General features: G+C 35.1%; 1 protein-coding gene across 3 annotated transcripts in view; it reads left to right on the forward strand.

Annotated features, from left to right (window-relative positions):
* Positions 1-16,265, forward strand: part of Fstl5 (follistatin like 5) — a 496,179-nt gene that overhangs the window by 212,166 nt on the left and 267,748 nt on the right. For all 3 annotated transcript variants that reach the window (XM_059264740.1, XM_059264741.1, XM_059264742.1), the window contains exon 4: positions 13,329-13,525. In XM_059264740.1, coding sequence (XP_059120723.1) covers positions 13,329-13,525 — 197 coding nt within the window. The remainder of the gene's footprint in view (positions 1-13,328; positions 13,526-16,265) is intronic.

Genomic DNA, 16,265 nt, shown 5'->3' on the forward strand with positions numbered 1-16,265 from the left:
GTTGAGAGAGCTATTGGCAGATGATGGTGGCTAGGGAAGAGGAAATCTTTTTGCTTCAGTGATTTGGCTCCTAAGATGCTCTTCATTCTTTAATAGATGTTTCTACAACCATGCACATACTGAGAGCATTAAGTGAGTTCAATGAGTTTTAAATAAATAAAAGGAGGCTAAGGAATTGAGAGAAAAGAAGGAGTGGTGGAAATGGGGGAGGAGTTGAAATGGAACGAATGGGGAATGGATTCTCTTAAAGTATGCATGAATGACAACTCAGATACTAAAAATGGGAATAAAATCAACCAAAATATTTTTTACATTTTTTCTTTTCCTTTTCCTCCTTTCTTTCTTTCTTTTTTTTTTCTTTCTTTCTTTTTTTTTTTTTTTTTTTTTCGAGACAGGGTTTCTCTCTGAAGCTTTGGGCCCTTCCTGGATCTCGCTCTGTAGACTATGATGGCCTTGAACTCAAAGATCTGCCTGCCCCTGCCTCCCGAGTGCTGGGATTAAAGGCATGTGCCACCACCGCCCGGCTAACCGAAACATTTTTATTTGTAGAATTTTATTGGAATACCCCTAGTAGCTTTACCTGAAATATGTATGATGAGAAAAAAGAACTCCAAAACCAGAATACCAATGCATTATCAAGTAGAATTTTCTAATAATGATAAAAAATTATGTCTTTTTCAGTGTACTGCAATAAACCAAGATCTACTTGAGTCTGATAGTAGACAAAAAAAAAAATACTTATGAAGCACTATAGGGATCCTCCTTTTTGCTTGAAAATCTATTTTGTAGGTGTTCTTTAAACCTTATAATTAAAGACTATTATTAGGATTCCTCAGTTATTTGACTGTATTATGTAGTTCAGTTTTAAATTTTTGAGAAAACTTGTTATTTTTCATGAAAGAGTAGCTAATAGTTCATATGCAGAAAAGGAGAGAGTTTAAGTGAGTAAAATGAAATTAACAAAACAAATTATTTTAGTGAAATTAAATACCAAACTAAATATAGTAAATTAGTTTCCAGGGCACTAAAGTATCCAATTCACAATATTTTATGACACATTTGCATGTTTAACCAAATTCAATGAACTATAATGCTTACTCTGCATTTTCATTATGCTTTTGTGACATGATCCTGCTGAATAGACAGAAATAAATTATTTCTTAAAATAATTTATCAGCCAGTAAGTAAAGTGAAGTTCCAGGAATTTCAAAGTATATGAGACAACTACAATAGAAAATGAATAATCAATAGACTAATGAAAAAATCATAGTATCACTTATATATGGAAAAGATTAGAGACATAATGGTTTAAAGCATTCAAAACATCCCAAATCTTAACATAATGGTAATGTGGAAACTGGATTAAATTTTGGCAAGATTGCAAACAAAAAGAAGTTTTAGCAAGTTAGGAAAGTAATGCTAGAATATAATAAGGAATTTTTTTTTGTCCTGAAGTTAACTTATTTAGTTTCAATATTGGCAGACAAACAATAGCAATGAAGATTAAGAAGACAGAACAGGAGTCAACTGAGGCTAAAGACTGACTTCCCCTCTTCTTAATGCTCTAATGAAATTAAGGTAAAGTGGCAATCTCATAAAACATGTCAGCCATTAATAAACAAAACTCAAAAACAAATTTCTCAAATAGAAAAAGGTAAAAGGCAAATCTGCTAAGAGGAAAATGATGAGCTACACTCCCAGAAGCAGAGAAAATAAAATTCAAACTATCCAGCAAGAAAACATACAAAACAAAATCTATAACTAGCACAAAATAAAAATTATGCTGAGTATATTGAATAGCATAATGATTATAACAATTCACAAACAGAGGTCAAATACTTAAAACTAATTATTTGTGGATTCATAAAGTGTGTTTTGATCATAGTCAATCCAACTCCTCCCTAAACTCTTGCTTCACTTTTTGTAAGTCTCAGATAACATAATTTATATGACTGCAATTTCATTAGTTTTCCCCACACTCAATATTTAACAAACTACATATCCTTAGTTTAGATTTAAGACTCAAACTATAGTCATAGATTGAAAAGATACTATATAGAGAATCTTAAGTTCAACTTTATTCTTCAATAATTTATATTTATTTTGAAGAATCACAATTTGTTTTTGCAAGGTATGCAGGTGGGAGAAGCTTTTAACTAAACTTTGAAGTTTAGAGAATATATCTATAACATTTTGATGGAAATATAGAGGTCTTACTTTACACATCAATTACAAAAGTGTTTTAATATTTCTTCTCCAAATTCAGCAGCAAGTTCCACCTAGGAATATCTTGAGTTTTGTTCGGAGGACAGACCAAGTAAAAAATGCACCAGGTATTTCATAAGCATAGCTACATAATCTGACACCAAGAAACTCATGTCCTTTGGAAATCAACTCTAACTCAATTCTCAAGAGCTGAAGTGGTTGCCATTGCAAGTAAGGAGCTGAAGACATAGCTCCAAATGAAATCTATGGAAGCCTGAGGAATCCTTTCTGATTCACATAAATCTAGAGTCTTAGCTACAGGAAGGAATTCCTGGACAGTATGGGGCAGACTCGGAATTTATTAATAAAAGATTTTAACTTAGATTTAAGTAGCAAAGAGCTAATAGAGGATAAGTGCTCAGAGGAAAGAGCTGACACAGGAAAGCATAAGTGTAAAGCTTCACAAAAAAAAAGTTATAACTAGATATCTTTAACATAGCTGCACTTGGATAATTTCAGTGCCTCTCAAATCTCATCTCAAAGATTGCTAAGGAATTTTATTTCCCATTCCTCCTTTTGGTGAATGAGATCACAGGGCAGTGTCTGATGCACACTGTACATTATTACACCTGCCAAAGTAAAAACATAGTACTGGGTTGCAGAAAAAGTTTTTTTTTGGTTTGGTTTTTGTTGCTTTTTGTTTTTTACTATAAATGAAAGTTTCCATTTCTGTTTGTGAGATAACAAGAGAATATTGTAAAAAGTAATAAGAATATATACAAACATTATGCAAGATTCATGGCTATTTTAATGTATTTTAAATCTCTCTATAAAATGAATACTGACCATATGCAGGAAACCTCACAGAAAACCTTAGTTGTGCTGGAATCATGTCTTTGGGGAGAAATTTAGTATGTATCCAGGTTGATAGGAATGTCTTTGCTTTTCCCACACCCAGAGTTTTCCTTGTCTTTGTATTCTGTTTCAGTGGTGACAGTTTAGATCAGTAAGACTTAAATATTTACCCCCAGCCCTTTATTAAAGAAAAATTTGCAAAATGTAGTGTAGCTTTTTTAAAAATTAGTGATTCTGGATAATTTGTAATTTTAAGTTCTTCTAAATTATTCTTGTAATTTAATAAGTAAATGGAGGGAAAAGTGTTCTTGATGAAACAAGTCTAGTCCTCAATATGAACAGCCTGAAAACAGTTGTCATTAATTTATTGCTGCCTTTTTACTTCCTTGGACTTTTCAATTGCTTTTAAACTTTGCGCAAATCATGTGCTAAGATTTGCTTTGCTTCACAGGGTCCAAGTCAGTAGGGAAAAACTGTGTAAGATTTAAAAAAAAAAAAAAATTGAAATGAGATGGAAATGAAGGCCATGCATTAGATAGCTCCCCTTTTAGTTTCTAATCTGGCAACCTTCCAAAGACATGGGCTGTTCTGAGGGACAGGTTCTGAATTAAGTACTGACTACCAGCCAAAATCTTGTCTGTTCTCTGGGAAACTCTGATCAGATAACAACAGGAAGCAATCCACAGAATCAGGGGTTCCTGTTTCCAGTGTTAATACCAAATGCATGCTCTGAATGAGCAAGCTGAAATATCAAAAGTGTACCTTCAGCAGAGATTGTGGTGCCGAACAAAGGACGCACTGTTTTCTGTGAAGCCTGAGCTCTCATTTACTCGACACTCCTTCTTTTCCTTTTCTAAACAGATTTTTTAATACAATAGATTCTGATTAGTTTCCCCTTCTGCAACTCCTCTCAGATCCTCCCCCTCTCCACACTCATCTGAATCCACACCATTTCTGTTGCTTCTTAGAAAACAAACAGACATCTGCTGTGGGATGGTCTGTATGTCAAATGTGTTGCTCTGATTGGTCAATAAATAAATCACTGATTGGTCAGTGGCCAGGCAGGAATTATAGGCGGGACAAGGAGGAGAATCAAGCTGGGAAGTGGAAGGCTGAGTCAGAGAGACACTGCCAGCTGCCAGGATGACAAACAGCATGTGAAGATGCCAGTAAGCCATGAGCCACGTGGCAACTTATAGACTAATAGAAATGGATTAATTTAAGCTGTAAGAACAGTTAGCAAGAAGCCTGCCACGGCCGTACAGTTTGTAAGCAATATAAGTCTTTGTGTTTACTTGGTCTGGTCTGAGCGGCTGTGGGACTGGCAGGTGAGAGAGATTTGCCCTGACTGTGGGCCAGGCAGGAAAACTTTAGCTACAGACATCTAAATAATAATAACAAAAGTAAAATAAGATAAACTGAAAACAACCTAATCAAATAAGGTAAAACAAACAATCAGAAGAAATAGCTCACATTTTCACAATACATTTGATCACTATTTCAAAAATTGTAAGGTAATCTCTTTCGATTCAAGCAATTTTATTTTATGATAATGAAAATCCATATTTTGATAAATTAGTAATATGTATCCCTGTTAGAAGTCTGAGTAGAGCATTTAGGCCTGAGCAAAAGCATGAAGGCAGTGTTACTGATTCACTGCACACTGCTCTGAGGCAGGTAGCTGGGGCAGTAGGTGGACCTTGAGTGCAAACGGTGCTGAATTTACAAGGCTGGTGCTATAGGATGGAGCTGTGATCATGGGGAGGTGGGCACTTTTCTCTATTCACAGAGGGCATCTGTTTTAAATGGTGAAGGGCTCACTTAGTGAGTTCTGTATGTTTTGGGCAATTTGTTTTATATAATTTTCAAGATTAGAAAGTTTAAAATAGGCTCCATTTGTTTCCTTTAGGACCCTGTTTCTCTTATGTTCTATGCTATTCTTTCTGAGGCCAAGCATGAACTGACTTATGAGATTTCACTTGTGGAAAATTACTCCTGTCATGGGGCATGTATGTCACTTATGTCTACAGATATCAAAGCAGTTTGAACCATTATTAGGCATCTGTTATAAAAAATATGTATTTGGCAAGTTAGAATTAGTGTTTTAAATGCTGATTTTATATATATATATATATATATATATATATATATATATATATATATATATATATAAAATGTATATTACATATACATACACATATATCATGCAGTTACAAAATGAACACATTAACATTTTATTTTGTCTTTCATGATTATGAGAGAAATGGACAGACATCCTTAGTTCAGAGAAAGTTAAAAGTCACAAATCCATATAGCTTAAATAATTTCAGTGGTCTACGCAAATAGATGGCTCATGCCATAATTTATTTCCCTACTCAAGCATGAGGACCCAATTCTTAACAGTAGCTATTATGATAAAAAAAAAATTGTCCCAGAGCAGCATCCATGTAATCCCAATGCTGTGGAAGCAAAGATAGGAGGATCCCTGAGACCTGATGGCCAGGCACACTGGCCAGGTCAGCAACCACCAACTGTAGTATGAGAAACTGGCTCAGAGGAGTAGAGTGGATAGATATTAAAGAAGACACCAGATATTCACCTCTGGTTTCTAAATGCTCACGGATGAATATGTATTCCCACATAGATTTGAATATACATGAACATAAACACACACATACACAAAAAAAAATCATGGAAGTAAATCTACAAATATATTTAAAGCTAGATTTTCCACAAAAGGAGATGTTGACTGAATATTTGCTAGTCAACATTCACTTGAACATCCACAGACAGGATTTACTGTCCATTGCTAAATAATGCACCATGTATGGAATAATAAAATACCTCAAAGACATGCAAGGGCTGTAATCAGACAATGTAGAAGGTTATGATATAAACAATGAATAATTTTAAGCAGAATTTTATAATGTCTGAGTATTTTTAACATTTACCTGACCATGTTAGTTATCATATTTGAAAAACATCCAAATCAAAGAAAGCAACACTGATTGGTCATAATAAATGGTATTTGTAAAAATACCCTTGTCCATTTCATGAAATCCTAGAAAATCAAGTAGAAATTATGTCAATGATATATTATATATCTTACATTAATATGTAGATAAACACACATATATAAAATAAAATAACAAATATTGATATGTAACCTTCAGAGAATGTTCTCCTCCATGATAAACAGGCAATTTAAGTAAGAAACAAAAAAGAAAAAAAAAGAAATATGGAGTATACATGACATTAAAATCTCTGTTGTTATTTTTTTTATCCTTACAAATTTGAATTCTAGGCATTCTTTCAAAAATGTATTCAGGAAGTATTCTGCAATAAACTTATGAAGATGACTGACTTTAAATTCAAAGTTCTCTAGTTCATTTCATCTGAAGGAAAACGTGAAAATGGAAAGAACGAAAGCCATCTTCTTATGCTATTTATTTATGAGGTGAACATTAGAAATTTTACAACACAGTTGAGTTTAGAAATTTTGTACACCTTAGAGAAGTATATATGGAGTATGTTGCAAATTTAGATCAATAACAATTCAACAAAAGTGACCAGTATATAGTCAAGGTAATAAAATGTAAGTTTTCCATGGTATGAGTTATCTTGAAGTAATTCTTGCAAATATAGTTTACAGGTTTTTTCTGAACATAAGTCGGTACCACATCAAAGAACCATACCTCTATATGAACTTGTATTCATCTTTTAAATAAAGATACTAATTTTGTCCTCTGCACAGACAAAAACACTTATCTTTTGCAGATGGTAAAATATGAAATCATTGACTGGCTTTCATGGAATACCTCTGCTTTACAAAAAAGGGAGGAACGTTTTTCTTCCATATTCGTTCAACTGATTGGGAGTTGTCAGACTGTGTTACTGTTTTTCAAGAAATAGATTTTAATGTGTAATTTTACATGAAAAATATATTGTCATTTCCTCTTCTTCCAATAAACTAGTTATTATTGCACCTTCTTTTAGAGAAACCGCTGCCATGCTGTCAGTGGGTACTGTAGTGGCAGAAATGTATGGCAGTAACCAACTACTTTGTGATTGGACTTAAGGACTACTTATAGGAGGAAATAAATGTCTGGTATGGTAAATCTAACTAAAAGCCCATGGTTGTGGAGCTCATCAGCCTTAGAAGTAAACCAACTGTTTTTATTCTGTTAAATAGACACAGTGTCAAACTGCCTTCTGAATTAATTTCTATCTATTCACAGATTAGTATAGCTTCCATATCTTATCAAGGAAGACTTTGCACAATAGATGTTTAACACAGAAACAACTGGTCAAAGTTCAGAAAGTAGGTGTTACTAACTCATCACAAAATATCTGAACTGAGCTCCACGCCATGCATATTGGTTGTGGGTTTCAATAGCGGTCTCCATCATCACACCAATAATCAGCATGGCACAATAACCTTTCAGGATCAGTAATGGAACACATATTTTCGTGGTAACCAATGATTTAAGACTTTCTCAACAAGAGGGATACTATACCTGATATTGGAAACCTAGCTAAGTGATCAGTGCTTGTGAAATTATTGTTATTGGAGAAAACTCTACAACCATTAATTTACTAAAAATTATAATTTTAAAGGTTGAATTTATTTTTGATTGTGTTTGTGTGTGTGTGTGTGTGTGTGTGTGTGTGTGTGTGTGTGTGTGTGTGTATGTCTGTATAGGCAGGTTTGTGAACATTAATGTGCTTTCCTGAAGAGGCTAGAAAAGAAAAGGATGTCTGATCCTCTGGAGCTGGTGTTATAGGTGGTTGTGAACTATCTTAGGTGATTGTTGGTTATTAAATCTGGGTCCTCTGCAAGAGCAGCAAGTGATCTTAACCTTTGAGCCGTCTTTCTAGTTCCCACATTATTTTAATTGGAAAAAAATTAGGCTAACATGGAAGATCTTTCCATTTTCTGATATCTTCTTCAATTTCTTTCTTCAGAGACTTAAAGTTCTTAGCATACAGGTCTTTCACTTGCTTAGAGTTATCCCAAGGTATTTTATATTATTTGTGGCTATTGTAAAGGGTGGTGTTTCTCTGATTTCTTTCTCAGCCCCCTTTTAACTTGTATATAGGAAGGCTGCAGATTTTTTTGGAGTTAATCTTGTATCCTTCCACCTTACTAAAGGAGTTTATCAGCTGTAGGAGTTCCCTGGTAGAATTTTTGGGGTCACTAATGTATACTATCATATCATCTGCAAATAATGAAAGTTTGACTTCTTCCTTTCCAATTTGTATCCCCTTGATCTCCTTTTGTTGTCTTACTGCTCTAGCTAGAACTTCAAGTACTATATTGAATAAGTATGGGAAGAGTGGACAGCCTTGCTTTGTTCTTGATTTTAGTGGAATCACTTTGAGTTTCTCTCCATTTAATTTGATGTTGGCTGTCGGCTTGCTGTAAATTGCCTTTATTATATTTAGGTATGTTCCTTGTATTCCTGATCTCTTTAGAACCTTTATCATGAAGGAGTGTTGGATTTTGTCAAAGGCTTTTTCAGCATCCAATGAGATGATCATGTGGTTTTTTTCTTTGAGTTTGTTTATATGGTGTATTACATTGACAGATTTTCGTATGTTGAAACATCCTTGCATCCCTGGGATGAAGCCTACTTGGTCATGGTGAATATTTTTTTTGATGTGTTCCTGGATTCAGTTAGCCAGTATTTTATTTAGTATTTTTGCATCAATGTTCAAAAAGGAGTTTGTTCTCTAATTCTCTTCTTTTGTTGCATCTTTGTGTGGTTTGGGTATCAGGGTAACTATAGCCTCATAAAAAGTATTTGCTAATTTTCCTTCTGTTTCTGTTGTGTGGAACAATTTGAAGAGTATTGCTATTAGCTCTTCTTTGAAAATCTGGTAGAATTCTGCACTGAGACCATCTGGTCCTGGGCTTTTTTTGGTTGGGAGACTTTTAATGACCGTTTCTATTTCCTTAGGGGTTATTGGTCTATTTAAATAGTTTATCTGGTCTTGATTTAACTTAGGTATGGGGTACCTATCCAGAAAATCGTCCATTTCTTTCAGATTTTCCAATTTTGTGGAGTACAGGTTTTTGAAGTATGACCTGATGATTTTCTGGTTTTCCTCATTGTCAGTTTTTATGTTCCCCTTTTCATTTCCTATTTTGTTAATTTGGATGCTCTCTCTCTGCTTTTTGGTTAATTTGGATAAGGGCTTATCTATCTTGTTGATTTTCTCAAAGAACCCACTCTTTGATTCTTTGTATTGTTCTCTTTGTTTCTATTTTATTGATTTCAGCCCTTAATTTGATTATTCCTGGCGTCTGTTTCTCCTGGGTAAGTTTGCTGCTTCTTGTTCTAGAGCTTTCAGGTGTGCTGTTAATCTCACTAGTATGAGATTTCTCCAACTTCTTTATGTGGACATTAGTCCTATGGATTCTCCTCTTAGCACTGCTTTCATGGTGTCCCATAAGTTTGGGTATGTTGTACATTCCTTTTTATTGAATTCTAGGAAATCTTTAATTCCTTTCTTTATTTCTTCCTTGACCCATTGGTGATTCAATTGGGCATTATTCAGTTTCCATGAGATTGTAGGCTCTCTGTAATTTTTGTTGTTGTTCAAGTCTAACTTTAAGCCATGGTGGTTTGATAAGACACAAGAGGTTATTTCAATTTTTTTGAATCTGTTGAGATTTGCTTTGTGACCAAGCATGTGGTTGATTTTGGAGAAGATTCCATGGGGTGCTGAAAAAAAGGTATATTCTTTTGTGTTGGGGTGGAATATTCTGTAGATATCTATTAAGTCTATTTGAGTTATAATGTCTGTTAGTTCCCTTATTTCTCTGTTAAGTTTCTGTCTGGCAGACCTGTCCATCGGTGAGAGTGGGGTGTTGAAGTCCCCCACTACTTGTGTATGGGGTTTGATGTGCGATTTGTGCTTTAGTAATGTTTCTTTTACAAACGTTGGTGCCCTTGTATTTGGGGCATAAATATTCAGAATTGAGACTTCATCTTGTCAGATTTTCCCTGTGATAAATATGTAGTGTCCTTCTTGATCTCTTTCAATTAATTTTAGTTTGAAGTCTATTTTATTAGATATTAGTATAGCTATACCAGCTGGCTTCTTAAATCCATTTGATTGGAATGTCTTTTCCCAGCCTTTTATTCTGAGGTGGTATCTGTCTTTGAAGTTGAGGTGTGTTTCTTGTATGCAGCAAATGGATGGATCTTGTTTTCGTATCCATTCTGTTAACCTGTGTCTTTTTATAGGTGAATTGAGACCACTGATATTGATGGATATTAATGACCAGTTATTGTTAATTCCTGTTATTTTTTGGTGGTAGTGTTGTATGTTTCCCTTCTTTGGTATTAGTTGGTATGGGACTATCTATTGCCTGTGTTTTCATGGGTATATCTAACTTCCTTAGGTTGGATTTTTTTCTTCGAGTGCTTTCTGTAAGGCTGGATTTATGGAGAGATATTGTTTAAATCTGGTTTTATGATGGAATATTTTGTTTACTCCATCTATGTTGATTGAGAGTTTTGCTGGGTATGATAGTCTGGGTTGGCATCCATGATCTCTTAGTATCTGCATAACATCTGACCAGGACCTCTGGCTTTTAGAGTCTCCATTGAGAAGTAGGCATTTTCTTATGGGTCTGCCTTCATATGTTACTTGGTCTTTTTCCTTTGCAGCTCTCTGTCCCTGGTCTATGGTTAGGCATCTGGAATCTGGTGCCTGTGGTGTAACACCTTGCACAGCCTTGGTGCAGTGGGAAGGGGCTTGGACCTGCCTAGTCTCAGTGTGCTGGCCTCTGCTGACTCCCCATGGGAGACCTCGATTTAGGGGATGTTGGGATGTGGGGTGGCTTGGGAAAGAAGTCTGTGGGTGGGAGGAGGGAGGAGGGGAGTCTGTGGATAGCATGTGGAGTGAGTAGAAAATTTCTTAATAAAGAAAAATGAAAAAAAAATTAGACTAACAAAGTTTCAAATATATAGACTTCAAATGTAAACATTTATTAAAGTACATGTCATGCTTATGTCTTCCTTCTGTTACAATTCTCATTGACATTCTGATTTCCAAGTTGTCTGTAGTCTAAAATCAACCTCCAAATACCCACTTTTTATCCTCTGACCTGCAAGAGAGTTTGCAAATTTTGTACTGAAACTCATTTATATCAGCTCCTAAAGATTGTTCCACATTACCCTAGACTAACTAACTACCATTACACATGGAGGTTTGTTTTGGATAAGTTATCCTGTATTTTTGGCTGTACAGAAAGCTAAGCCAGACGTATTGGAATGGTTTGCTATGCTTTGCCATTCTTTCTCACAGGAGTCTTTTTTTTCATGGTGTACATATGTGCCTAACTGCACACACATGACTGAAGCTTTGCTTTTGTGCTGTTCTTCCAGACACCCAAATTGCTGGCTATTGAATCTAGATTCGATCACTTTGCTCCTTTGGCAGTGAGTTCTTTGCTGTTGTGTGATATTATTATTCTTCAGTGAGAACAGAATAATGTGAAATTGACTTCTTGTATAGCACCACATTTACTTTTCATTTTAAAACGAGGACTTCTTGAAAGGATTACCAAACACCAAAATCGCTGCACAGCAGTCATTTTATTGCCCTTTAAAGAAGTAAGATCCTCTCTTTTCTCTCTAGAATACATTGTTTTCCATCTTGTCTTGAAAGACAATGGAGCCTCAACCTTAGGCTTCCCAGACATATATTTATACATCTTTAGAAATCTTCTTTGAAAATTGTCAATACTGCCAAGCCTAATTGTAAAAAGAAACTCAATTATAGAACTATATTTAATTAAAAATATGTTGTAAAATTCCCACCTAATATAGCACCTATTGTTTCATTCATAATTGCACTATTCACTCTCATTTTATAATATATTTTATGTCATGTTTCCTATCAGCAGGTTGAATTATCTCAATATTCTTTTTTTTTTTTTTTTTTTTTTTTTGAGACAGGGTCTCTCTGTGTCGCTTTGCGCCTTTCCTGGAACTCCCTTGGTAGCCCAGACTGGCCTTGAACTCACAGAGATCTGCCTGCCTCTGCCTCCCGAGTGCTGGGATTAAAGGTGTGTGCCACCACCGCCCGGCTTTATCTCAATATTCTACTTTTACTACAGGCCTCATCAGAAGGACATGTGAAGTCAAATCCTTTGTGAAATAATTATGTGAAAATACCAGATCAGTAATATTAGTTTTGTTTCTTTGTTTTGTTTTTCTAAGAAACATTAGGTATGCAATTATTTTAATTAATTCTAATGCCCCTGTTATTAAGGTTTATACCCAGGGGATACTAAAAGTGTGTTAATATCTTTATTGCAATGAATTTAACTTGGAGATGAGATTTGTAAAGTTAAAACTTCACAGTATAAAATGAAAACACATTATTATATGATAATGTCAGTACTTTAGGAAGCAGTAAGTGGGTACCATGGCAGTAAGAAAAGGCAGGTGTGCAGATCCTAATATGAAGTTTCTGCTATTAAGGATATTTTCAGATGGGGAGAGAAAATGTTAAATATAGACAGACAGGTTGAAATGCGAGATAGTTTCTTAACACAAATCCAAATGTTTTAAATATATTGAACTTAATCCTGTGTAATATGGTACAATTATTGTGGAGCAAGATGTAAATGAGTTTAAGTACAAAATCAGGCAGACTTTAACCCTTTGTCTTCTTATCTGAACCTCATTTTCTTTTTAAAAAAACAGGTTTGTTTTACTTTTATCTGTGGTTTGTCTATGTGTATGCATATGGGCACCTAAAGAGTATATCTGTGGAGGTCAGAACAGCATGTCGAACCTCTGGAGCTGGAGTAAGAGGCTGTTGTGAACCAACTGATATGGGTGGCAGTAACTGAATTTTAATCTTCTACAAGTGCAGAAAGTGCATTCTCCAGCCCCTGCCCATTATTTTGTGCATATTTGAGTTTATCAATGTAGAGCTGTAGTGTGAGGATAAAAACTAAAGCAATTAATTTAAACTCTACAGCCAGCTGATAGCATGTTTTTCTATGTTTCTTAAAATATTAATGTCTTTCTCATAAAAAAAAGTAAATTTTATAAACTTGGCAGAAAGTTTTCTATCACCTGGAGAACAGTACATTCATTTTCCAAGTTTTAAAGTATGCAAAATTGGAAATTAAAAATTTTGCATTGCATACATTGATCATATAACATCAATTTCTAAATATTAATAAAATAATTTCTTCTCAGTGAGATTACTTCAAAAATAACTCAAATTTTTTGTTACAGGAGACAACTGCTTGGCCACTGAGTACAACAAGATGAAAAGTATGCTTTTAGACTTACAAAATCAAAAGTACATTACACAAGAAAATGAGAATTCTAACGATGATGACATATCTAGGAAGAAGCCGTTGGTGGATCAAATGTTCAAGCATTTTGATGCAGACAGTAATGGACTTATAGATATTAATGAACTAACTCAGGTATGACCAACAATTAAATAAAATGTCTTGCTTATAGCAGATAGTTGTATTTTTGTTAGAATTTACTCTATATAATAATATATTTAATTCATAATACCAAAAGAGTGGAAATGAAATATTATGTTAATATTTGATTACATAACTGATTATGGAGGTACATGAAAGGGTACAATGGTGTTGAAGCCAGGCTGGGATACATAATTTGATCCTGACTCAGAAAGACAAGGGCTTGTAATATCACTAAGTATATATATGGTAGACTTCTGTCACCATCACCACCTACAGGGGAAAACAAAAAAGGACTTAGCTAATTTATCAGCAACATTTATCAGTAGTATTTTATAGTTTAAAAGAAATATGATACATCTGTACTTTAAACAAACATATAAGCTATGTTATGGAACTTATAAAATTTCTCCTGATACATTTTGAAATGTATGTAATGTTCAGTTTCTGCCAATGTATAAAATGTGTCTTAGGAGTCATTTGAAGCAGAGTGTGTACACATGCTGGTGATGACAATGTTGTATATTGTTGTGAAGTACAGCTCTGAACTTAAACTGATCAAGAGGTTGATTACAATGTGTCATCATTTGCTTTACTACTGCATATATATTCAGGCAAGTTGTTTATCTGCAGTCTACATCTTTGTCTGTCTTAGATACTCAAGCAATGCAGGGCATGGTGGATGAGTTAGAAAGTACTCATTTCTAGCTTCTGAAATAAATATGTTATAATTTATATCTCTGGTGTTTAATAGAATACATCTCAGCCTAGAATTTTTTAGTTTGGAATTTCAGTAATTAGTGAGACAATGTCATTAAAGATATAGGTATATTTTGACATGTCACCTTTACTAAATGATATTCTTCAAGCATTTACTTAGTTTTCCATGCTATCAAATTTGGACTATAGAGTTGTTCCTAATACTCATTTATTTTCCTTCTTAATATTCACTGACTCTCTTCTTTTAAATTTTTGTTAAAAATAGATTCTTCTCTCATACAATACATCTCCCAACAACTCCCTGCACCTCCCTTCTCCCACAGATCCATTCCCCCTCCACTTCCTCTTCAGAAAAGAACAGGCCTCCAAGAAACAACAGTCAAACAGAACCAAAAAAAAAAAAGATACAGTAAATAAGGCTAAAGCCTTCATATGAAGGCTGGACAAGGCAACCCAGTAGGAGGAAAAGAGTCCCAAGAGCAGGCAAAGGAGTCAGAGAAACACCCATTCCCACTGTTAGAAGTCTCACAAAAACACCAATTTAACAGCCATAACATACATGCAGAGAACATGGTGCAGACTCATTCAAGCCCCATGCTTGCTGTTTCAGTCTCTGTGTGCCTATGTGAGCCTTGCTTAATTGATTTCTCCTGGTGCCCCCTATCTCCTCTGACTCCTACAATCTCTCTTCTCCCACTCTGCATGGTTCTATGACATCTCAGGTGAGGGACCCGATGGGGACCTCCAATTAAGAGTTTCTCTGCATAATGTCTGGCTTATGGGTCTGTGCACTTGCTCCCATCTGCTCCTGGAGAAAGCCTCACTGATAACATGATGGCAGCTGGACAAGCCACTGATCTATGGATATAACAGAATTACATTAAGAGTCATTTCATTTCATTGATTTTTTTTTGTCAGTTGTTTTTGTTTCTAACCTAGGTCTCTGAGCTATCCAGCCTCTATTTCTATCCATCCAGGCAGTGTGGGACATGGGCTCCCTCTTGGGACATACGCTTCAAATGAAACCAAATCTTGGTTGGCCACTCCTGCAAATTCTGTGCCACCATCACTCCAGCAAATATTGCAGGCAGGGCAGATTGTAGATGTTGGGTTTTGTAGCTGAGTTGGTGTCCAGGTTTCTCTTTCAGTAGCCTGCAGAGTACCTTCTCATGCCAAAGAGACTAGAAACTAGGGGTAAAGGCTCCATGTATGCACCAGCTAGACCTCATCTAAGTTCAATAAACTGTGTTGTTCTTGGCCATGGAACTTGCTGTCAGTTTTCAGAGAGTGACTATTGGTCCTAGTATTAGCATGGGTTGTTTAGGGATCTCCACAGGACCCTCCTGGTCAACTCAACTGAATGTAACCTGGTCCCGCCACTGGAATCCTTGCCTGGCTAAAATGACGGCAAGTTCAGATTCCATATCCTCCTCACAGATTACAGGAAGTTTTATCACATTAGGTTTCTACACCACCCTGACAATGCTCCCCAATTCCAACTGTCGCTCCCCTCATTCTCTTCCACCTCATCTCCTTCTCCTTCCTGTTCACATACCAGTCCATCTCCAGTCCACTTACAACATTTCTTGTATTTTCCCTTCCCAGGGAGGTTCATGTGTTCCCTCTAGAGCACTCTTTACCTAATCTTTCTGAGTCTGTGGATTGTAGATGATTATCATTTACTTAACAGTTAGCATGCACTTATAAGTATTCAGACGATTTTTAGTGATGTCCCTTTATATCTTCCCATAACACATTTGTGTCTTCCACCTCCAACAGTAAATAGTGAAAGTGTTAATATCTCATCTATCAGTAGTTGCTTAGAACAATAATACAACATTTATATAGGCTCCTTGGAAAATATATAATAAATACTTTTTAAAATAGTTTTACCTGTGGTTTTGAGGGTTTGTTTCTTTAAGCAATCTATATGTCAAGTGTTATAATACTTGATATGCATTATATTTTCTTACAACCTTAAAAAGATATCCTATAATAATGTAAAAATTAAAAA

This window comes from Peromyscus eremicus, chromosome 6 (genome assembly GCF_949786415.1).
Source record: "Peromyscus eremicus chromosome 6, PerEre_H2_v1, whole genome shotgun sequence".
NCBI lineage: Eukaryota > Metazoa > Chordata > Mammalia > Rodentia > Cricetidae > Peromyscus > Peromyscus eremicus.